The 24986-nt window shown below is 35.9% G+C and overlaps 1 protein-coding gene across 3 annotated transcripts in view; it reads left to right on the top strand.

The window, feature by feature from the left end:
• Positions 1 to 24986, top strand: part of LOC149079608 (plexin-A2-like) — a 448285-nt gene that overhangs the window by 413169 nt on the left and 10130 nt on the right. For all 3 annotated transcript variants that reach the window (XM_089240220.1, XM_089240221.1, XM_089240222.1), the window contains 28 exons: positions 2659 to 2821; positions 7738 to 7831; positions 9735 to 9849; positions 10008 to 10139; positions 10264 to 10371; positions 10687 to 10780; positions 10909 to 11093; positions 11321 to 11490; positions 12557 to 12686; positions 13591 to 13727; positions 13866 to 14057; positions 14334 to 14427; positions 14887 to 15150; positions 15328 to 15504; positions 15651 to 15900; positions 16363 to 16505; positions 18129 to 18259; positions 18638 to 18697; positions 18856 to 18933; positions 19546 to 19612; positions 20026 to 20172; positions 21001 to 21190; positions 21346 to 21449; positions 21584 to 21680; positions 22611 to 22708; positions 23088 to 23177; positions 23318 to 23487; positions 23615 to 23827. In XM_089240220.1, the coding sequence (XP_089096346.1) occupies positions 2659 to 2821; positions 7738 to 7831; positions 9735 to 9849; positions 10008 to 10139; positions 10264 to 10371; positions 10687 to 10780; positions 10909 to 11093; positions 11321 to 11490; positions 12557 to 12686; positions 13591 to 13727; positions 13866 to 14057; positions 14334 to 14427; positions 14887 to 15150; positions 15328 to 15504; positions 15651 to 15900; positions 16363 to 16505; positions 18129 to 18259; positions 18638 to 18697; positions 18856 to 18933; positions 19546 to 19612; positions 20026 to 20172; positions 21001 to 21190; positions 21346 to 21449; positions 21584 to 21680; positions 22611 to 22708; positions 23088 to 23177; positions 23318 to 23487; positions 23615 to 23827 (3893 nt within the window). The remainder of the gene's footprint in view (positions 1 to 2658; positions 2822 to 7737; positions 7832 to 9734; positions 9850 to 10007; positions 10140 to 10263; positions 10372 to 10686; positions 10781 to 10908; positions 11094 to 11320; positions 11491 to 12556; positions 12687 to 13590; positions 13728 to 13865; positions 14058 to 14333; positions 14428 to 14886; positions 15151 to 15327; positions 15505 to 15650; positions 15901 to 16362; positions 16506 to 18128; positions 18260 to 18637; positions 18698 to 18855; positions 18934 to 19545; positions 19613 to 20025; positions 20173 to 21000; positions 21191 to 21345; positions 21450 to 21583; positions 21681 to 22610; positions 22709 to 23087; positions 23178 to 23317; positions 23488 to 23614; positions 23828 to 24986) is intronic.

Raw genomic sequence — 24986 nt, 5'->3', positions numbered from 1 at the left:
ATGTGTGATGGTGGGTGATCAACCGAGTGACTTATGAGTGACAAAGTGAGTGGGTGAGAGACAATATGAATGACCGTAAGACATGGGCGTATCCAGCGAGGGGCAGAGGAGGCAGCCGCTGCCCCCCTGAAGATAAATTGAAGTGTAGTAATTGAGACACAGCGCAGACGTATCAATTTAGTATCGGTGAGTTGCCCCCCCCCCCCTCTGCCTAGTACAGATCCTAGGTACGCCCTTGCTGTAAGACTAACCAAGACTAAGTGATTGGGCAAATGACCATATGATCATGTAGGTGACTGTATGAGTGCAGGAATAACTGAATGAGTGACCAAGTGTTACTGACTATGAGTGACCAAGTGTTACTGGCTGTATGAGTGACCAATTGTTACTGATTGTATGAGTGACCAAGTGTTACTGATTGTATGAGTGACCAAGTGTGTGCGAATGACTGAGTGTATGAGTGAGTGATTGTATGAGTGAATGTTCACATGATCGATTGTATGAGTGAATGTTCTCATGATTGATTGTATGAGTGAATGTTCATATGATTTATCAAGTGAGTGACTATGAGTGAATGACCATATTATTGATAAAGTTATGGACCATACGAGTGACCAAAGAAGTGACCATGTGAATGATCAAGTTAGTGACCACACTCACTTGGTCTCTCATATGGTTACATATTGTCACCCACACCCATATGGTCACCACCCACTCACGTGTTACTCATACGGTCTCTCACCGCTTCAATTGGTCACCCATACGGTCTCTCACCGCTTCAATTGGTCACCCATACGGTCTCTCACCGCTTCAATTGGTCACCCATACGGTCTCTCACCGCTTCAATTGGTCACCCATAGGGTCATTCACTCACTCGAGCACTAATACGTGCACTGACCTAGTCACTTGTACGGTCATTAACTTTATCACTCGCAGTCACTCGCCCACCCGCTTGGTCAGTCTTATGGTCACTCAGCCAGTCACTTGGTCACTCTTACAGTCACTCACGTACTCGTACGGTCAGGGCAGGTGAAGTGTACCGTGGTCGAAATGTCGGAGGCGAAATTTCCGTAAACCATTGAGAAATGCTCCGAAATATCGAAACGGATACGATTTTCAATCATAGGTCTTTCTTATTCTGGGTTGATTTCTTTTTTTGTCGAATATGCTTGCATCATACCTAAACAGGAATAGGAAAAAAATGTATATGCAACTCTTTCGTATTGAGATATGATTGATAAACTGCATTCCAGAGATTTTCATCATGATCTATTGTCGTCATTCATCAATTACCTTTTGTATCTGAGGATCGTCATTTTTTTTTATTATTGTTATTTAGTCAATCCATCAAAAGATATTTTTTTAATATATAGGTCTTTTTTTGTGGTATTATATTTTTTCCTGGAATCTTTGAAGAGTTGGTAGATTACATCAATTCGCTGTGTGACCAAGTCTTTCCTACCTTCAATATCATCAATCATCACTGGTGGTCGAGTTTTCGGTTCACTGGCTTTTTCCTCTTTTTCAATATGTGAACCATGCAGCCCTTGCAATATTACTTCTATCTTGAAACTTTCAAGTTAGAATAGTTTGATATATATATATACAGTCGAATCCCGTTATAACGAACGCCAAGACATCGGAGGAATCACTTCGTTAAAACGAAATTTCGTTATAAAGGAATTTCAGGTTACCTAGCGTTGTTCCTATGTAAATTTTATTTGGATGATCAGAAAAATGTTCGTTAAAACGAGATTTTCGCTATAACGGTATTCGTTAAAACGGGATTCGACTGTATAGGAAAAATTTTGGATTATGTGATCATTTTGATTGTTATCAGTGTTAGGAAGAGCCGCCCTCATTAGTGTGCGACACGAGCGATCGAGGTTCCCGCGGTTTTTGTGGGGATCCCCCCGCATTGAAGAAACATATGTTTTCCAAGTATATTTTCAATTGTGGGATTTTTTCCTCTCATTAATTTTGAGATTTCATCAATTCTGGGATTTTTTTCTTTCGTTAATTCTGAATCTTGATGAATTCTGTGATTTTTTTTTTTTTTTCTCTCATTAATTCTGAATTTTCGTTAATAATAAGATTTTTTTTTCTTATTAATTCTGAATTTTGTGATCTCTTTCTCAATTACGGAATTTTTTTACTCATTAATTCTGAACTTCCGTGGATTATAGGATTTTTTTCTCATTAATTTTGAATTCTGGTCAATTCTGGCATTTTTCTCTCGTTAATTCTGAATCTTGATCAGTTCTGGGATTTTTTCTCTCATTAATTTTGAATTTTATTCTCTTTCTCAATTATAGATTTTTTTTTCCTCTTGTTAATTCTTAATTTTCATCAATAATGGGGATTTTTTTTTCTTTGATTAATTCTTTCATTGATGAATATATATTTTTCAACATTCGTGTATGTTCTGTGGTTATGCATGAATTTTTGGATTCCGATTTCCTTCCTCAACTAAAGATACAAAATCGGGGCTAAGAAGCCCCGAAATTATTTTCGCACCAGGCCCCCCGCATCTGATAAGGGCGGCTCTGGTGTTCGGTCCAAGTCGATAACCTGATGATTATGAATTTTTCTCTAAAAAAATTTTATTGCTATAAAAATTAACTTATTTTTATCATAATTTCTTTTCTTTTTTAACAGTTGAGCCTACTGATAGACAATCTACCACTTTTGGATGGTCAGTTTTTTTGTGCCTTCACGGCTTTTGGCAAGACACTGGTCACCAACGCCACTAGATCAGCTGATGGGGTGAACTGTCCCACGCCGCATACTGACTCGTTGCCGGCAATTCCACCTGGTGAACGTAAGTTTTGTTCTAGTGCTTCCACATTCCATGATCAGATCGTCAGGTTCTAATAGTACCCGGTAATTTGTGGGTAGTTGTAAATTGCCTCAATGGCAAGATATAACCTTGTTGGGTTGGCTGGTAAAAAAAAAGAAAAATAACATGAAGTTCAGTGGCGGTATAGAAATATGTAAGCAATTTACATAAAAATATATAAATTCAAATAATTATTAGTAGCGTTCCAATATGGACGACGACTTCCAGAAATCGCTCCGATTTTGGTGATATTTAGGATGTTCTGCGTGTATGTGTGGCGATGCTGTCGGCAAGAGTGTGTAGGTGTTGGTTTCGAATAGCATAAATCTGCCAACACCTCGTTATGTGTGCGCGCCTCGTTATGTTAACTTGCCAAAGTTTCCAAGCCTGACGACCTTTCGTTATATGCGGCTAATGGCACTAAAATTCACACATATGGAACTAAGCATTTTGAACTTGATCTCGGACTGAGGAGAATATTCTCATTCAATTTCTTAGTGGCCGACGTCACAAGTCCTATTTTGGGTGCCGATTTCTTGGAGAGATTCGGTTTACTTGTTGATGTCAAGAATCGCCGGTTGGTTGATAATTTGACAACTCTATACTCTCTTGGTGTCGTTACCACTGGTCCTTCTCTCGGTCTAACTACAGTTTCTGGTGCCACTACATACCATAAAATTTTGACCAAGTTCCCAAATCTCACTGGTTCGGTCTTAAATTCTCAACCCAAACCACATGCCATTATCCACTTCATCGAAACATCAGGGCCTCCCGTCTTCGCAAAGGCTAGACGTCTTTCTCCTGAAAAACTTTTTGCCGTCAAGAAAGAATTTAACTTGCTTTTGAAGCAAGGCATCATTCGTCCTAGCAAAAGCCCTTGGGCTAGTCCTATCCACCTAGTCCCAAAAAAGACAGGTGGTTGGCGCATATGTGGTGATTTTCGTCGGTTGAATGCCGTAACTACTCCTGATCGTTATCCTATTCCCAATATTCAAGACTTTTCTTTCGGTCTGGCTGGAAAAAGAATATTTTCTAAACTCGATCTTGTAAAGGCATACCACCAGATTCCTGTGAAAGAAAGTGATATTCCCAAGACGGCTGTGATTACACCGCACGGTCTCTTTGAGTATGTTTTCATGACCTTTGGGCTCAGGAACGCCGCACAAACATTTCAACGATTCGTTGACAGCATCCTCTCGGATCTCGACTTCTGCTATGTTTACTTAGACGACATTCTTGTTGCGTCAGCTGATGAGAAGTCGCATGAACAAGATCTCGATGTGTTGTTCAAGAGACTAAGCGAATACGGTTTAGTTCTCAATCCTGACAAATGCCAATTTGGACTCAAAGAAATTCAGTTTTTAGGTCATCTTGTGTCAGAAAAGGGCATTTCCCCGTTGCCGGATCGTGTTACCGCACTTTTGGACTATCCATTGCCCAACACAATCGATGAGCTGCGACGTTTTCTGGCACTAATAAATTTTTATCATCGTTTCATGAAAAACGCTGCCTCTACGCAAGCATGTTTGCATGATCTAGTTAAAGGCAAACAAAAACGGGATAAAACAAAAATCGTCTGGTCTGAGGAAGCAAAATCTGCATTCGAGTCATGCAAGGAAATGATTTCCAATGCTGCTCTATTGGCTCATCCTATTTCAAGTGCGCATCTCCTTCTAGCTGTCGACGCGTCTGATTTCGCGATTGGCGGAGTTTTGAATCAAGCAGTTAATGATCAAACTCAGCCATTAGGATTCTTCTCGCGTAAGCTAACTTCAGCTGAACGCAGATACAGTGCGTACGATCGAGAATTGTTAGCGATATATTCAGCAATTAAATATTTTCGACATATGCTGGAGGGATCTGACTTCGAAATTCTCACAGACCACAAACCATTGGTCTATGCATTTTCCCAAAAAAGTGAAAAATGTTCACCTAGGCAGATTCGTCATCTAGAATTCATTAGTCAATTTTCAACCCGTATCAAGCACATTTCAGGCGATCGAAATGCAGTAGCCGATGCATTTTCAAGAATATCGGAAATTGAAATACCTCCTAGTATCGATTTCGCCGAGATGGCTCGCGCTCAGGATGAGGAAGAATTGCGATTACTTCGTGAAATGGACTCAGGTCTCGAGTTAAAACCAATGACTTTCGGTTCTCCTGAAGTCACTCTACAGTGTGATGTTTCCACTGGTTCAATTAGACCTTACGTACCGTCAACGTTTCGCCGCGCTATTTTTGATGCAGTGCACAACCTCTCCCACCCTGGTGCCAAAGCTACTACTGAAATGGTTCGCAGACGATTCATCTGGAAATTTTTAGAAAGGGACTGCAAAGAGTGGTGCAAAACTTGCATCCATTGCCAGCGATCCAAAGTTGGTCGTCACACACATTCTCCTATTGGTGCATTCGGATTACCTTCCGCAAGGTTCTCGCATGTCCATATTGACATCGTGGGTCCACTTCCACCAAGTAAAGGAAATCGCTACGTTGTGACTTGCAGTGACCGATTCACCAGATGGCCGGAAGCTATTCCTGTACCCGATCAGACTGCTGAAACTGTGGCATTCGCTTTCCTGTCGAATTGGATCTCCCGTTTTGGCGTTCCAGAACGCATTACTACGGACAGGGGTTCTCAGTTTGAATCTGAACTCTTCCGATCTCTTGCGAAGTTGCTGGGTGTGGACAGGGTGCGTACTACCGCTTACCACCCACAAAGCAATGGAGCCATCGAGAGATTCCACAGGGACTTGAAAGCTGCCATCATGTGTCACGCCACTGAAAGATGGGTTGACGTTCTTCCTACCATTCTACTCGGGATACGCTCAAGTTTCAAACCTGATTTTGGTGCTACGCCGGCGGACATGGTCTACGGAACATCTCTGAGGTTACCAGGAGACTTCTTCAAAGATTCCGGTAAGCACACCTCAAAATCTGATTATGTCACGAACTTGCGTATGACTATGTCAAAGCTTCGTCCTTCGCCTTTGTCCAATCATTCCTCAAAAAACATTTTTGTGCACAAGGACTTGGCCAGATCCACACACGTTTTTGTGAGGGTTGACACTGTAAGGCGTTCGCTACAGCAGCCTTACCAAGGACCTTATGAAGTTTTGAATAGGACTGATAAATTTTTTACTTTGCGTATCAATAATGAATCTAAGTGTATTTCTATTGATCGTTTAAAACCTGCATTTTTGTTTAATTCTCTCGAATGCAAAGAATCTAATGTTTGCAAATCATCTATATGTAATGCCCCAGCCTCGCCACAGGGCTTCGTCACGAGGTTCGGACGGAAAGTCCGTTTTGTAACACCTTATCAAGCTTAACGTCCTTCGGACTCGTGGGGGAGTACTGTGGCGATGCTGTCGGCAAGAGTGTGTAGGTGTTGGTTTCGAATAGCATAAATCTGCCAACACCTCGTTATGTGTGCGCGCCTTTTCTTGGCCTCTCTTCCGCTGTTTGAGAGAGAAGGCTTTGGTTTCTTGCAGAGTAGAGATGTCTTTTAACTGTGTGTCCGTGTATTCTTATTTCGTATATATGTGTTAACGTGCCGTGTGTTTCTTCTAATTAATAAACCGTATATTTAACCGTATCTAGAATTGAACAGTCTTAGTGGAGTCAAATAAAATTTAACTATGGATAAATAGCTACTTCAATTTAAATGTCATTATCACCTCCGGCAACCACATATGGTGCCCACATATGCACTTACATATTTTTTTCCTCTTCACAAGCTTAGATCAAGGGTGGTCACCCCTTTTGTAGAGTGCGACCACTTCATTTGTAAATGTGCCGCGGGCAGCTTAACCAATTCAACTCGTATGGCGAGACGTTCACGTCCTTTCGCGTTAACTGGGTCTTTAATTCAGTTGACGTGAACGTCACGCGCCGTGCCACGGCGATTCATACGAGCTGATTGGATAAAATCTGAGTGCAGCGTTTACACATAGGGTATTTAAATCGGAGTTGAATGGGTTAAGCGATCTTTAGATGCGCAGCGAGACACTTACGTGATCTCTAAATGTGCTTTCACTTAAATGATCTGGAAATGTGCAGCGGACCACTGAAGTAATGTGGAACTGCACCGCGAGTCACTTGAATCAGGGCAACACTCACTATAGATAAGATCTATGGGGGTGTTCTTATCTATAGGGTGGGGAGGGGTGTTGGTCAGGGCCGCAACTGGATACTTTGTCACCCGGGGCAAGCCGGAATTTCGGGCTCCCCTTTCATGTAGAAGAAGCAGTGAATTCGGCTCCACTTCTGGTCCGGCGCCCAGGATACCAGACCTGCCTGTTCTTCCTAGTTGCGGCCCTGACTTGGATGGTCTGTAAATTTTCCACGTGAAAATGTACCACGGGTCACTTCAGCGAGCTGTAATAGCACCCACAGGCCATTTCTTACCGTTCACCGCCCAGGTTCCATCAACGATTTTTCAGCCATTGGCCCGGATCAGGAACTGGACAATGTCGGGTGCTTTATTATGCACGTATAAATCACAAATGTGTTACACGCACGGCAATAAAACATTCAAAAAAGTGAGAGAGAAAAGAAAAAAAATTACAAATAGTAATTATTTACAAAACAGCTCTCAGATATCGCCGCCATGCGAACTAAAGTACCCCAGGCCTGTTAAGTTATGTAGAATTGCTCCGCGGGTCTCTTACGTGATCTGTAAATGTGCCACGGACTGCTTAAGTGACCTGGAAATGTGCAGCGGATCACGCTGCACATTTCATTGTGATCGAGGAATGTGCCACTTTAATTCATTTTTATAAATTTATTTTTGAGGTCTCTGGCCACATGAGATGACTCCGATGGTCACATTGTGCCATGGGTTGAACATGTGTGGCTTAGTTGTTATGAAATAATTTTTTTTTTCGTTTTTTTTACAGATCACTTCACTGCCAAGTTATCAGTTCGGCAGAAATCAGGACCTGATTTTGTAGCTACCAACTTTACCTTTTATGACTGCAGTACTTACACATCGTAAGTCAATCTCATCAATCTTCTCAAATAACTTATTTCATTCAAATCAACTCTTACTAAGTCTGACTTTTTTTGGTCAAATATCACTCCTTTCATTGCATGAGTTTTATCCAATTAATGCAGAATTATTTTTTCCATCTATCATCCCCCCCTCACCGTGATCTCTGATCAAATCTGACCCTTTTTAATGTGATTCACCTTCCGTTGCAAAAATCTAGTTGATGTACATGTTTTGGTTTTCTTTTTGTTGGTCAATTTTTTTTTAGTCATGCTAATAGTTGATCAAGAACTCATGAGTCATCCTAGCAGGCCCGTAGCCATAAATTTCATTCTGAGGGGGATCACTTTCATTTCGGGGGGAGCCAAAGTGATAGAACAATAGATCTGGCTATCTTTTTCCCTTGTTTTGATCATTTTCTCCCATTTCGGGGGGACAAGACTCACAATCCCCCCCCCCCAAGCTACAGCCTTACATCCTGGCATGCATTATTTCCAGTATGCATTAAGGGATTAGATACCAATCTAAATACCATATTACTGTAGGTCAACACCCAGGGTCAGATTTAGGCAGATACGATAGGTAAAACCCGCACTGGGCGGTTAAATTTTAGGTACCACAAAAATGGAATAAAAGTACTTTTATTATGTTAAATTTTGACTTCTTAATAAAGGGATAGCTTAAAATTCTATCCAATACAGGGGAAGTATTTACAGCCCTTCCATTGTGGTGCATGTTGAATGGCCCTGGCATCTGGCAGCAGAGCCCCTAGGCTAGGATCTTTGCTAGTCCCTTAGACCAAACCTTTCATGCTCCCCCTGAAAGAATTTATGAGGCGAAAAAACAAAGTGACTAAAAATTTTCTCATGTTTGTTTTTGTCTCAAGACGTTACAAAATTATCCCTATGCTGGAGCCCATTCAGCCTCAACCTTATGGAGAGTCATGGCATTGCATATAAATATCGTATACATGGCTCTGTGGGCTATGCTTTTTTGTGGGGGCCCCAGAACAGATTTTCTAATTAATTGTAGAACAGTGATTCGCAACCTCTAAGTGCCCTGGTCTGCAGTTATAATTTTTCTTGGTGGACGGTGGGTACTACTGCCCAAATTTATTGCCAAAAAATGTTTGTATTATCATAATATAGTAGTACATAGTTTGATAGTGGTACTCGTGCGCTATTATAAACCTAGCAGGCAAAGGTGTTTTCGAGGACACTACTTTACTGCACACCAACTCTGGTCATATAGTGTCATGCATTAATTTCCAACTAGTGAAGCTGGATAGGAAATGAAGGTGCCATCTGTCGGTGGTTGCTCCAGACTCAGGTGTAGAACTTGTTTCTGATGTTCGTCCTCAGATTCGAACCTGTGGGCCTTGACGGTAATCTTCATGGTGGAAGTGAGATGAGCATCTTACCACTATACACCTCTCTGGCACACTCAAAGAAGCTGAAATATTGGGAAAACCATTTTAAGGGGCAGGAAATGTTTTAGTACAGGGCTGCAAAATATTAAAGCTAGTCCTTGGGTACACATCAAGAGTTTTATTGATCATGGAAAATTCATGAAATAGTTTCAGAATGCAAATAATAATCGCATATAAACACCAAAAAATTATATCGAACTCGATGGATTCCGAAATATGTTTTTCAAAATATTTAACGTTCCCCCTTCACCCTAATTCTTCCATGTGTAGCAGAAAGAATCGGGCTTTTCTAAAAGTACAATTTTTCCAGCTTGTAATTGAGAGACTATAAACATATAATCAGAGTTTTATCATTTCTCTGTCATTTAACTTTTTCCGAGTGTTATTAGATGTTGAATCACCTTTTTAATTGCTTTCTCTATTTTTGTTTATATTGATTTTTCTCTCTAACTCAATTTTTTTTATATTATTTCCAGGTGTACCCAGTGTGTATCCAGTGACTTTCCATGTGATTGGTGTGTTACTGGTCATAGATGCACGCATGACACTGGTGAAAATTGCAGAAATGATGTTCTCGTTACAGGTGTATCGGTAAGCACATTAACATTTTATTTCACCCTCTGAGTTTTATATTTTGTACATATACTGTCAGGAATTTGAATCTATTCAATCAGCAGCCATATTTGAAGTTCTGTTTCAGTGTTCAATATTCGATGGTACTGATCTAAATATTCTAACTTTCTCTACAGAGTATTGGCCCCAGTATTCGTTCTGGTCCTGGCTTCTGTCCTCGTATCAATAAAACAGCTGAGGGCTCCACTGAAATTTTGGTAGCATCGAGTGTCGTGAAACGCATCACTGTAAAAGTTGATAATATTCAAGTATGTGAATTTTGTTTTTTCAAAAAATCTAATTGGCTAGTTCCAATTTTTATGACAAACTATCAAGCATCAGAAAAAATGCATGTCTTATTTTATACTTGTCTTTTAATTTATTCCTATTCAGCAACATATCGCAAGAATGAGATTTCTGTGTCAGTTCAACATTGAAGGTAGAGTCAAACAAGTCAACGCTCAGTTGATTGGTGAAATCATGTACTGTGACGAGATGGTGGTAAGTTCTTTTCTTGTCTTTTTTTTTTAGATGGTAATTTTCATGTTTCCAATAGCATGCAAGTTCTCAGATGTACACTGGTCTGCGTAGCTGATTTATTGTTGATTTTTACTGAAATTTTAAATTTGCATGGTTAACAGCTAGTATTCAATAGATCTTCAGAGTTCTCATGGGACAATGTGCTTAAATGATCGTAAAGCCTGTTGTCGTTCTGTTCTTTCGGTGTGCTTAGCTATGTATAAAGCATAAATAGTTGTCATTGTAAAAAAATTGTTTTCAATTCGTTCGATTATATGTTATGTTTGTGTGTTTCAGTTTTCATACAGTACGCAAGCCCCGAATATAACGGCAGCTTTTGCAGTCATCTGGGATGTGAACAAGCCATTTGACAATCCAGAGAATATTCATGGTATGAGATAGTCAAGTTATATTCTGAAATGTCCAATTAATTAAGTGCTTTTCATGTTGACAAGTGTTTAAAATTATGTTATTGAAAGTTTCAATATGATATTCAGTATTTTCTTTTTCTTTCCATAGTTCTAATATTTAGGTGTTCCGGAATGGCTCAGAGCTGTGGTATTTGCTTAGAACTTCCAAAGAAGTATGCATGTGGATGGTGTCAAGACACTGAGAATTCTTGTCAAGTTTATGAACACTGTAATCGTTTACCTACTTTGTGGCTTGATCGAGAACAAACCTGTCCAAATCCACAAATAATATCTGTAAGTAACTCATTACAAAAAGTCATTGCTAATATATTAGTCAAATTTTTTTATGAATTAAAATGTTAAATTTTTTCATCATTTTACAGTATTGGCAAATATTGTTTTCTCCATCAGTTCATTGAGTTTTAGTGCTTTGTTAGTGTCAGTCATGCGTATAGTATATCCATAATTTTCCTTGCTTCTATATATTGGTGTTTGTAATGAAGCAATTATCTCTTTCATAGTTTGATCCAAAATCAGGCCCATGGGAAGGTGGAACCAATATCACCATCACAGGAATAAACCTTGGTCGCATCTTCAATGATATCCAAGATGGTGTTCGAGTGATTCATGAAGATCACAGAGTTATCGCACCATGCATTCCTCATCCTGAGCTTTATGTTAAAACAACCAAGTAAGGCTTCCTCTTATCAAGTTTGATTCTTGTTTCTGTTTTTGAATGTTGACATTAGGGCTGGGACTCAATTAAAATTTTTAACTGTCAATCAAAAAATTTCATTAATTGAATTTTTATCAAATATTTTCAAATGCTAATCATTCCTAGTAAACATAATATTGGTGACTATATAATATCAATTGTGATGCTCTGAAATTTATTCCATTCACATTTCACACACCTATCCGCTGAATGGATGTAAACAACTATAGAAATAGATTAAGGAATGAAGACCGCCCACTTGGAGGCTATTTACTGTAATATGCTGAACATACTTGTCATATCCTGGAATTTCTTAAGTTAATATTTTATGTCTGTCACTGATTTCGAAACTAATTTTGATTTTTATACTGTTACTTTTTTTGTTTTGAAGCTACTCTCAAATGGTACTGATGAGGGAGGGGAGCTATGATGTTTCAGAATAAAAAGATTGTTGTACACATCTGAGACAAAAAAGTTTGGTCTTGCCTCCCAAAACCTCCATACTCGATGTGAAACTAAAATTATCACTAATTTCTAATGAATTGACTTGTATTTTCCTATTTCAAAAAATTTGATCGGGTTCTAATATTTTTAATCTTAGAACACTAACTGAAATAAAAACTGCATGTTAACTGCGTATACATCTACGTTTCTAAGACTTAGAGTTAGTATTACAAGGTTAAGTAGGGTCAATTATCTGAGATGTATAGGAACATAATTTAAGGTATCTAATCAGTTCCGTCACATAAATCTAGTTAAACTATAAACTTTTAATGAAAAAATTTAATTTTTATTGGATTGATTGAGTTTATTAATTCAAATAAATTTTTTAACTGTCATTTACAATTGATTGATTAACCGACTCGATTGATCAGACCAGCCCTAATTGATATGTCCAAAGAAAATGTAACCTGACAGAAGTGCATATCATAAGATGGAAATTCTGTATCAATTATTAGCTTCCACTTTGCTATCCAAAAAGAAATTGCTTAAAAAGAGCAATTCAGTTGCTTTGTTTGCAAATGCTTTCTTTGTTTTTCAGGATTGTTTGTAAAGTAGAAGGTCCAAGAAATCTTACAACTGGTTTAGTAAGTGGTCCTATAACTGGTTACCTGGAAGTGAAAGTCCTGAACGACTATACTGCTCGATCAAGAGAACATTATTCTTTTGTGGTAGGTTTTGCTTACTACTAATCTGCACATGCACATTGAAAACATTGTTCTGGGGATTGGTGCATATCAGAAAGTGTAGTTTATATCTGTGCCCCTCGTGTATTTTTGTTGTCCAAGCTATGTTTTTTGTGTTAGAGAAATGCAACTATCTTATTCCCATATTGGAAATTTAATTTTAAGTGGAAAATGCCTGAATTTTTACGTTTTTGTATAAAATTTATGCTGCAGCTTACGATGTATATGTTTATTGTTCCAGATCAGTAAAAAAAAAAAATTCAGTGTAATTTAATTTATATTGTTTTAAATGAGTAGAATGTATGAATCACCTTATATTTTCAACAGTGACTTAGTTGATGAATTTTAGTACTGTATTTACTCGCATATAGGACAAGGTTTTTATTCAATTTTCTCTACTTCAGAAACCTATGTTGTCCTTTATGTATGAGCGAAAAATTCATTGCATCTTTTTAGGTAGCTTCTTTTTTTCTAACCATCTAGAGCTCACGCTGAAATAATAACTTACTGCTTGGCCAATTTTTACAGATGACTCACTCACATGGTGAAATGTTGCATTTCAAAAGCAACCTGACGGGTCGAAGCAAGATGCTTTGTGCAGTGAGTGGAAAAAAAAGTTTTTAGCAAAGAGCTTTGGAGGGAGATTCTTTTCAGATGAGAGTGGTGCTGAGAATGTATTGGTTGTTTGCTTTAATACGTGCATTTAATGCTATTGACTATAAATAAACAAAATAAGGAGTTATTATAAATCTATATATAGTTTTTTTTTTACTTTTATCTCTAAAGTCATGCCTAATCATATATGCGAGTAAATACTGTAATTCAATTTATATAAACATATTTAAAAACATCTCTTCTGTTTACTCATCACTACTTGCTTCATTTCTAGAATCCTCATATAATTGAAGTTAAACCTGCTAAAGGTCCAAAGTCGGGCGGCACAGCACTTGAAATATGGGGACTTCACATGAATGCTGGTAGCAAAGCTGAAGCCTTTGTAGGTGGTCTGCCGTGTAATGTCACCAGGTAGATCCAGCTAGTTTTTTTATTGTATTTCAATTTGATTCGAAAAGTCATTAGTGTAGTTCTATTTATGAAATTTATTCACAATATTCTAAAGTTCTGATGAATTCATCTAAATCCTCTTTTTTCTGTTTTTTTTAGTCGGTTGTCCAACAGAGTTGTCTGCATTACCTCTGCTTCAAAGGTGATTATGAAAGACAAAGTGAGAATCAAATTTGACAACGGGTTAAGGGTATTTGAAGACTATCAGTTCTTTTACGTGGAAGATCCTGAAATAGCTGTGGTAGAATCTGGTCCTACTGGCCAGCGAGGTGTCCCAAAAGGAATACCTAGGTAAGTGTTCGTCATGCAATTATTTTTTCTTTAATGTTTCTTGATTGTAAATGTGAGAGTTTCAATCTACTACTTTTATTCTCTATATAATCGGTTCTTGTTGCAGTACTAACAGTTTAACTGCATGGTGTTGACTTAATAATAATATGTTTTTATTTTTATTCACTTAAATTTTTTAAGTGAGTGATGAAAAACATTGTCATACATCTAACTAATGCATGTAAACTCATTTCAATTTTACATTTTCTTGAAAATATTTCTCATTTATTTTTCTAGTGGAGGTGTCACCATTATTGTCAGGGGCACAAACTTGAATTCAATAGTACATCCATTTATGTATGTCATCGTAGACAACGAAGAATACAATAGTGTAAGTTGAATTTAAACATTTCAGTGGCCCATAACCTGCTTTTTTTATGCATGTGAAGTTGCATCATTCAGGGGAAGGGGGGGGGGTGCAATTTTTAAAGTAAATCTAAAGTGGTTCATTCAGGTGAATTAAATATGTGAATAGAACTTATACGTAAATAAATTGTATTTGATTCTCTATATGTTGATATAGTGAAATTTCCTATAACAGCCACCTTCGAACAATGGTAACCTCTGAACGACGACTATATTTTCTTGTGGAGAAGGTTTTGTTTTCAGCACACATCCTATTGGATTAAATTTAAGGTTGACCTCTGAACAAGAATTTCTGAATAACCAGAACCTCTCAATAACCACATTATAATTCAACCTCCCAATAATCGCTACATTTTCTCTGTGTCGTTAGGGGGCTGTTTCACTGTATTTTCTGATGTGTGATCATTTTCTTTTTTTTTTTCAGACCTGCCAAATAGAATCTGCCACAGAAATGAAATGTAGGAGTCCTAGGGTGTCCGCAGAGAAACTTGATTTTGCCTCTGATGATACTGATGCTCATCCGATCGAGTTGGAATATGGTTTCAAAATGGATCACGTCCAACAAGTGCAAAACTTGAGCAACAATCCGAGGTTCTCGAAATTCATGATGTACCCTGATCCGATATATTATCCTTTCAGCGAAAAGAACAGAGTCAAGTACTACAAGAGTGATTATCTGACTATCAATGTAAGTTGGCTTTCTCATCAGTTGGATCAATTTTATTTATAACAAAGAAAAGAGACTTTATTAGAGTTCTGATTCATGATCTGTGAGTATATTCCCATACTGTCATTTCAGGACTTCTTGCTTTCTTCGCTGGAAGAGAATTTTTCTTAAAGTGTTTCTTCCATTTCTGCATTTTAGGGCCTGAATCTAGACCGAGCTTCTCAAGAGACTGACGTGATTGTTCGTATCGGTGTCAGCTTTTGCAATGTAACGTCTCTGTCTCGCTCTCAACTGACATGTCGTCCTCCAACAAAGCAACCTCCTGCTAGAGATGCTAATGGGAAACCTGATCCTAAGCAGGTACCTCAAGTTGTGGTAAGTAGTTTAATCATTATCACTGTGAAAAGGAATAGTTGTCTGGGAAATTCTATTGAATTCTTGATCTCTAGTACATGATTTTTGCTCTGGCGCTCATATTTTAAGATTATAATTCATATCTTTTACTTTCTCCATACACTCAGGTTGAAGTTGGAGATCATCTAAAGTTTACGATAGGTCGCTTAAGCTATGAACTGCCATCCAACCAAGATGCCACATTAGCCAAACCAGTCATCATTGGCGTTATTGTTGGAGCATGTTTTTTGATCATAGTAGTTATAATCATACTGATAGCGTATAGGAGAAAATCTACAGAGAGCAGCAGAGTTTTGAAAAGTATGCAGGAACAAATGGATGTACTTGAACTCCGTGTTGCTAGTGAATGCAAAGAAGGTACTGTTTCCTTTGTGGGTTTCTTTTTCTTGAGAAAAGTCTATTACAATATCTATCAGACTCATATAATATGCATTCACTACTTGATCCACATCGCTATTGTCACTTCACTAATTAGTAACATTTTTTCTGTGCATTATACATATATTGTATCTATTCTGTGATATTTTATGTTAAATATTTATATGCAATTTAATATGAAATACCTCATTGTGTGATACGGTTATAGATGCCTAACAGTATTGGTTCAAATAATATCTAGATTTTTATACTCTACATTTAATATAATCCTACTCTGATTATATTAAAATTTAAATAAAATTATACATAATAATTTTTTAGTAATCGCTTGTGCAGTCATGTACAGTATGAATATTCAAAAAATATGTTTTTGGGTAATGAAGATTATCAGACTTTTCTATATATATATATATATATATATGTATCTTTTCCTTCAAACAGCATTTGCTGAACTTCAGACTGAAATGACTGATCTGACTGGTGACCTAACGACTGGGGGAATTCCATTCCTTGATTATAGAATTTATGCCATGAAAGTATTGCTACCAAACAGTGATGATCATTCTGTTCTCAGAGAAATGCAGGTATGACTTATTCTTTCTCACTTAAATTCTATTTACATATAAATTCAATAATTGTACAATATTCCAGATATATACAAGGTGCATTCTATAAGAACTGAGATTAAAATAAAGAAATAATAGGTACATTAAAAAAATTTTCTTTTTTTTCAAAATATCTTCTTTCGGATGATGTGCAATGGTCCCATTGTTCAATCCACTTTTCAAAGCAGGTAGAGAAGGCGTTTTCTGTAAGCTGTCTCAGTGACACCTGCACTGCTGAAATAATGGCAGCATTTGCATTAAATTTTCTTTGCATTAAGTTCTTTTCTGACATTAGTATGTCTTTTAAATCATCTAACAATACTGGGAGCATTCGCAAAAAGTTGCATAACATAATTCTTTAAACGCTCTTATATCTTACGAAGTACTCAACGTGCGCAACTCAAAAGCAACGATATCGTCAGATATCACTCCGGTTCCAATATCTCTTTTTGTCTGAGCACCAGGCCCGCTGCTGTGGTTCATACCAAATTGTTTTCTCTGTATTCCACTATCTCAAACAGTGCACAATGAAAATAGATTGCATTAGCATCGTTCATTAGCTATTTCAAAGACAGATCTGATGATACCAATTTCATTATATTAGTACCTACCACGTGATTCATAGCACAAAAATAATATTCATGTCAAAACTTGTGGCCATGTCTATGATACAGTCCATCCCCAATTTTTTTGTGATGGGATCAAAATGATGCACCCAAGTTTTTCCATCACCTGTTGTTGTTGTCTATAGAAAACTTAGATCAGTTTCAACCCATGATATTGGTGAACTCTAGTTTGCATTTGTTCTTTAATTAGGTGATGAGGGACTAATCTGAATAAAGCATGGTGAAATAGTAAATTGTTGCATAGAATATGAAATATGTACATTTTCGAAATATTAGTTGACGCTGCTATCCTTTGATAATTTACAGAGTTTCTAAAATTTCCCAGTGTAGTAACAATTGGATCATTCGTAACACTTCCATGTCAACCAGATCTAGGAGCCAGTTTTGCTGACAAACATCCTTTTCCAATTCACTGTGGCCATCTAAGAATCGTAGCCTCACCAAAACATTTGTTTCTCTTTGTAGGCTTCTTTCACTAAATTAACTTTTTTCCTGTCGTTTTGCCCAAACGATGACATTTTTTTATCACACAACACATTTCATTTCTCAACTCTGAATCACTCACTTCTATTGTTGTAGGCAAAGAGCAACAGTTCTTTAAACAACTGCTCAACTTCAACACATAGAAATGCATGAAATGTATGTGCATAGATTTTAAACGGTGATTTTCAACTTCAATGGGCATTTAAGATGTTTCAGCAAATAAATTATATTATGCTCTTTTACCGATGATAAATCTTCAATATATATAAAATTATATACATATATTCAAGATACAGTGATTGTAAAATCATACATATACAAAAATTCTGATATGAGAAAATGGTTGAATGATTAATAAATGATCATTTGGGCTATTTAATAGCACTTAAGGGCATCCTGGACATTATATTTAATAGTTCAGAATCAATGAGATTTCTCTTTTAAATTAATAACTTGAGTTATGTGTGATCATTGTTTGCTTTTGTTTTCCTAGATTGATCCAGTTAAAAGGCCACTTATTGAAAATGGTTTACGATTGTTTGGTCATCTGATCATGAACAAAACTTTCCTTCTTCTTTTCATCAGAACTCTTGAATCAAATCGATATTTTTCAATGAGAGATAGGTGAGTTTGATTACTTGTATGAATTCCACACATTTTTTATAATTAGTGACTTTCATCTTAACAATTTCATAAAATATATTCTTTTGCTCTTCGATTTGAATTTCTTCATCAAATACACATAAAATAAAAGTGAAGTGGATGTTTCAGAATAAATGGTAATGATTTTTAATGGGTAATGTTTCAGTCTTCTTGCGTATTTGTTAATTGGGAAATCAAAGAAACAATTTTAGTAGCTATTTATGAAGATAAATCCTTAATCTCTGAATATATATTTTTTTTTCGAAATGAGATGACATCAATGATATTTTTCCCATTATATGTTTAGTTCGTTTTATTTTACAAAACAGTGTTGAACAAATCTTTTTTTTTTCAATTTAGAGTCAATGTTGCGTCTCTCATAATGGTGACCTTGCAAGGGAAAATGGACTATTGCACTGAGTGAGTAATTTTGCTGATTATGAAGTAAGAAGTAAATTTAATTTTGAGATATAATTACCCTGCTTATTTAATTGTAGATTGCTGTTTTAGTTTTCTAATCAGTTATCAAGTTTATTATATTTTCATTGTCTCAAAATCTTTCTTTCCCTTTCTCTTAGCATTTTGAAGACTTTACTTGCAGACTTGATCGAAAAATGCATGGAAGGTAAAAGTCATCCGAAACTGCTTTTGAGAAGGTATTCATTTTCTGTTCAGTTTATTTCATAATATTTTTCTGATAAGCACATGTAAGTTGCCTATATAACTGGGCTGACTTTATTGTCCTCCATCTTAGAGTGGTATAACCAATTTTCGTTCAAAGTGACGTCTAATCGTTAAAAAAAAGTAGGGAACAGCAATTGGCTATAGTGGTATTTCTGAGATCAAAATTCACACTAAGATGGCGGACAAGACAGCTTCAGGTGTTAAGGAGTCCTAAAAAGGTCTCTTTAAACTGTAACCGCTTCAAACCTGAGCCAAAACTAATCATTAAAAAGAATTTTTTTTATTCATTACAATGTGATTAGACAAAAAAGTAAAGGTGTTAATTAAGAGAAAATGATTGTTTGTGTAATTAACCATATGTATCAACATATTTGTTTCAGTCACATATTTTTCCTTTTTTTTATTGTGCATCATCATGAAGGACAACAATAAATTTCTTTTATATTTATATTTTTTAATATATTTTCCACAAAAATGTCGATTGATGATGAATTAGTATTTTCTGTTTACAAAATTTAATGTTAAATATTATAATATTATTTCATTTAAAGTGTGTTGTTATTGAACACAATTCTTTCTTTCAGAACGGAATCCGTAGCAGAGAAAATGCTTTCTGCTTGGTTCACATTCCTTCTTTATAAGTTCCTTAGGGTAAGCTATATCTACTATTCATTGGTTGGTTTTTTTTTTTTTTTGCTATTGTCTTTACTGATGTTCATTTTTTTGTACACACTCATTTCCGTGACTCTGACTCAATAGTGATTGCAGTCCATGAACTCGTGGAACATTTTCCATATCCACATAATTTTATGGCAGACTAATTATAGATGTTTCAATGAGTAGAAAAGCATCCTATTAATTCTTGGACGCAATAATTATCGATGGTGGTAAATTGAGAGGGGTGTTGGATATACAGATTTCCCATAAAAATTTGTCTAGATTTGGGGTGACTTTTTAATAATTGTAATAGTGAACGCATTTTAATCGTTAAAACTGTTCTACGTATTCTTCTGTGTAATGATTTGTAAGTCGCATTTGATGTTCATAATATTCATTCTTTATAGGAGTGTGCGGGCGAGCCTCTATTCATGTTGTACCGTGCCATCAAACAACAAGTGGATAAAGGTCCCGTCGATGCAGTAACGAGCGAAGCTCGGTACTCCCTCTCTGAAGAGAAGCTCATCCGACAATCCATTGAATACAAAAGCATGGTAAGTTTAAATGTGTTAGTGCAACATAATTTATTTTTTTTTCTTACTGGATTTTCACAAAGTGTATCCAATTTAAGGTCAGGTTGACAATGGACTGATACGTCGAGCATCATATCGCTTGTTGTGTGAGGAATCTGCCCAGATTGGTTAAAAACATGAAACCAAAACCAGTTTCTTGTGTTTAACCATGGATTGAATCGCTTGTCATATCGGCCCAGTGTGAACCTGTCTTAAGGGCCTACAAGTTGAAGATACTTATGTTAACTTGAAAAACCGTAAATGTGAAATTTGCTTTGTTTTACAAAATTATTGTGATTGCATCAGGGAAATCTGCTATAAAATCTTAAGTGAAAAAAATATATTATTGTGATCTTGTTGGAATCAGCAATTGTCTGTGCATCTTGTGAATTGTAAAGCATCCACTTTCAACTGATGTGAGAAAACTAATGTTCATCAAACTCATTGCAACTTGAAGTGATTTTTTAGTGAAATTTATAGGAGAATGAAATGACTGAAATTGGTTTACCCCTCTATATTTTGTAAATAATCATTTGCATAAGTTTGACTCGTATGAGTAGATATGTATGGAGTCTCTTGTATGTATCTCCCCTTTGATGCAACGCCTCTAATGGTATAACCGATAATTAATAAGAGAAATGTTTCCAGATTTTCTCAACTGAATACTTTTTTTTAATCTGAAGAGAAGAAAACAATTTATTTTAAAAGTTTTATTCTTGGAATAACATAGTGTAAGATACGATACAAAAAATGATATTTATTCATTTCAGTTTTACATCTTACTGATCAATTTTTCTGGCTATTTTGCAGACGGTGTATGTTTCAATGTCTTCCCAGACGGTCTATGTACAGGGTCTGGAACCCCATGGAGAAAACATTGAAACACCAGTCAAAGTGCTGGACTGCGATACCATATCTCAAGTTAAAGAAAAAGCGCTGGACGCTATATATAGGAGCACATCATTTTCTCAACGCCCAAGTAAAGACGTATTAGATTTAGGTAAGATAGTTTTGTAAAGTTTTTGTACTTCATGAAACTGTTTTTGTGTTCAACACTATATTTTTTTTAATCATCTGATATTGAGTTTTTGCTGCAGAATGTATCCATGTAAATTTTCAATAATATTTAAAACACAATAATATATTTGTCTTTAGAATGGAGAGCTGGCAACTCCGGAAGACTTACCCTTTCTGATGAAGATTCAACTACAAAAACAGAAGGGGAGTGGAGGAGATTGAATTCTCTTGCCCATTACAAAGTAATACATTGTTTTAAACTCTCCAGTAAATTTTATTTCCGTAGTGATGACATCAGAATTCAAACCTAATTTCTTGGTGATACAAGGTTCTTCTTTTCGCTAAAAAATTTTATGCATTATTTATAACTTTTTAGGTCCCTGATGGTGCTCTTCTGACATTAGTGCCAAAGCAGTCATCAATGTACAATTTAACCCTCATGACAGACAAGTTGGAGAAATCTCATAAATATGGTGAGATAGTGCTCGTTGTTAAGTTCTCAAGGTTAAAAAGGAGTTCATTTGATTTTGTGAATTGAGTGCAATTTGTAAGAACTGATCGATTGCAACATTTCAAACTAATGACGATATAAGAGTAATTCTTCAGTAGCACAAAGATATTGTATCTTTGGTTAACATTTTATTCATTAACATTTTGCGATATGGATAAGATCCATATTGTAAAATGTTAGATTCTGATACAAATCCATTTGTAAAACATTATTACATTCTGATATCAGGCCAGAATATAGATCTATGTAAAAAGGGCTTAGATTGAATTACATAGGTCTACAACCCCTGAAAAAAAAAAAAAAAATTCTCAATAATGGAAATGAAGAGACAAAGATGATAAACATTTGTTACTAACCAGTGAATGATCTGGATGAAATGAAGTTAATGAGAATTATATTTCTTAAACCCATACGTGTCAAAATCAAATGGATATAGCTATAATTGAATTCAAAATAACAAAGGAAAGCATGTACAGAAAAAGTATTTTTGTATTCAAACAAAATGGTTTTCAGTTTTGGTTAAAATTGATGCATAAAAGGAATTTTCTAGTAGTGGATGATTGTTGATGAGCCATTCGTTTTTGTGGTGAAATGTTCCAAAATATACTGCTGAAAGTAAAGAAATCATCAAGAATGACATTAATCAGAGTATCAAACCATATTAAAGAAATTTTAGTGTTTATTTGTATGAAAAACGTTTAAGAAACACTTCTGATATTAAAAAAATGCAAGGCTTTATTTATAGATTATAAGTTGGTATAGTGATAACACTACATTTACTCCTTTCGTCAATATTGTTAATGGTATGATATTAATTGCCAATAGTCTTTGTTTAACATGCATATTTTATAATAGTTAACTTAATTGAGCACTTTTTTCTATTTATTTTCAGAAACATTAAATTTTCCATTCAAAACTAGTCCGCCACTTAGTAGGGCGACATCACCAATGAATCATGATCCTGAAGGTGGCTATAAGTACTGGCATCTGGTAGGTTTTTGTTGTATAAAATGTTGCAAAAAAACTTAATATTCTAAAGTTAAACAAAATTTACACATCCAGTATACAGCCAACTCTCGTTTTTACAAACTAGAATGGGAAATTAGTTTGTAAATGGAATAGTTTTCAAAACAATAGCATTTTGTTTGGAACCAGGGAGCTGATTTGTAAAAACATGTTGGTTTATATATTTGAGTTTTATGAAATCGCACAACTGTGTGCAGAATTTTCAAAGTAGATGTCCAAATATTGTCTTTAAGTTATGAATAAAGTTAGTGAGGAAGTTTCTTTTTATATGGTTAATATTCAGTGAAATGTGAAAATGAGATTTTTTTTTTTATATTAATTTTGTATATGTTCTTTCATTCAGGTTCGACATCATGATGCTGAACAGAAAGAAGGTGAGAGGGGGAACAAGATGGTTTCTGAAATATACTTAACGAGGTTATTAGCAACCAAGGTAATCATATTTTGCAATCTTTTTTTGCATGTTCAGTATATATTCATGGAAACATCTTTAAGCGATTGATGAATCCTTTGTTGAGTACACATACTTTGAAATATTTTCATTTTTATGAGTCACATTTTTTTAAATTCCAGGGCACTCTACAAAAGTTTGTGGATGATCTCTTCGAGACAATATTCTCGACTGCCCACCGTGGGAGTGCCTTACCCTTAGCTATCAAGTACATGTTTGACTTTTTAGATGATCAGGCTCTCAATCATGGCATCACTGATCCCGAAGTAGTTCACACATGGAAGTCTAACAGGTAACAAGAATTAATTTAGTGATTAAATTTTTGAAATGCTTATTTCAGTTAAAACATCATAAATTAACATGAAATGCTTGACAATTTTATTGGTCTGACAATTTTTTCTTTCTCTCCAATTTTGCAGTCTCCCGTTAAGATTCTGGGTGAATCTCATTAAGAATCCAAATTTTGTGTTTGACATTCATAAATCGAACATAGTCGACTCATGTCTGTCAGTCGTAGCACAGACTTTCATGGATGCATGCTCCACGTCGGATCATCGTCTAGGGAAAGACTCCCCGAGTAGCAAGCTACTGTATGCTAAAGATATTCCTGTGTACAAAGACTGGGTAGAGAGGTGAGTTGATAAAACTTATGTGTGATTATTAATAACCGCATGGATAACACAAGCCAACATGAATCTGGGGTTTGCATAATGGCAGATTTTTTTTAGTAAATCAGACATGCTGATCACAAAAATGGCATCTGTTTTTCCCATCACCCATTGATTTTTCACAAATCAAGAAACAAGGAACCTATTTAATAACAATATTATGAAATATGATCGATTAAAATACATTGTTATTAGAATTTAAAACTAATTGCTGAGTAAAATTATGATGATAATAAATATAATTAATTTTTGAGTAAACTGATAATAAATATAAAATACAATGCTGTAGGTAGTGCCACTCGATGTTCTATTTCACCGTGGTCTAGTTTAACCCGCTCGTTTGCAGTGATTACACGCTTATTTTGTAAGGTTATTTTACAGCAGTATGGCATCAAGGTTGTATAAATAAAAAACCCAGACTGCTTTTGTTACATTTGTGGTAAATACGTTGTGAAGAAAAGACAACCTAGCATAACCAGCTTTGTTAAAAAAAGCATATCATGCTTACTTCGGTATGCAACTTGGCAACCAGGACCAGAAATGTGCCCCGCATAAAGTCTGTCAGGCTTGTGCTGAACATTTACGGAAATGGATTCAAGGTGAAATAAACTCTCGTCCATTTTCTATTCCAATGGTATGCAATGGTTTGCTATTCCAATGGTATGCAATGGTTTGCTATTCCAATGGTATGCAATGGTTTGCTATTCCAATGGTATGCAATAGTTTGCTATTCCAATGGTATGCAATGGTTTGCTATTCCAATGGTCAGCAAGTCATGATGATTGCTATTACTAGTTAACCAACATAAAAGTCTACAATAGCAAAAACAAAGGGAATGTTGTCTACCCAGAAATCATTTCAGCTGTTAGACCTGTACTGCATGATCCTGCTTTACCTGTGCCTGTACCTCCTACATCCTTTCATTTATCACCTGATTCTGAATAATTGAGCAGTAATGAAAACGAAATATTATACACAAGCCAAAACACAAGCATGAATGCACAAAAATTTGCACAAAGTGTGTTAAATGATTTAGTATGGGATTTAAATCTCAAAAGAAAGTGCTCAGGACCACAACATTAAAATAAAAATTTACTTGCTACTTGAACAGCATTTTGTTGGT

The sequence above is a fragment of the Pholcus phalangioides genome, unplaced genomic scaffold (genome assembly GCF_987345545.1).
Source record: "Pholcus phalangioides strain wild (caught in Gottingen) unplaced genomic scaffold, Ppha-v1.0 ptg000012l_1, whole genome shotgun sequence".
Taxonomy (NCBI): Eukaryota; Metazoa; Arthropoda; class Arachnida; order Araneae; family Pholcidae; genus Pholcus; species Pholcus phalangioides.
Note: the sequence above shows the minus strand (reverse complement) of the source record. Positions and strands in the feature narration are given on the sequence as shown.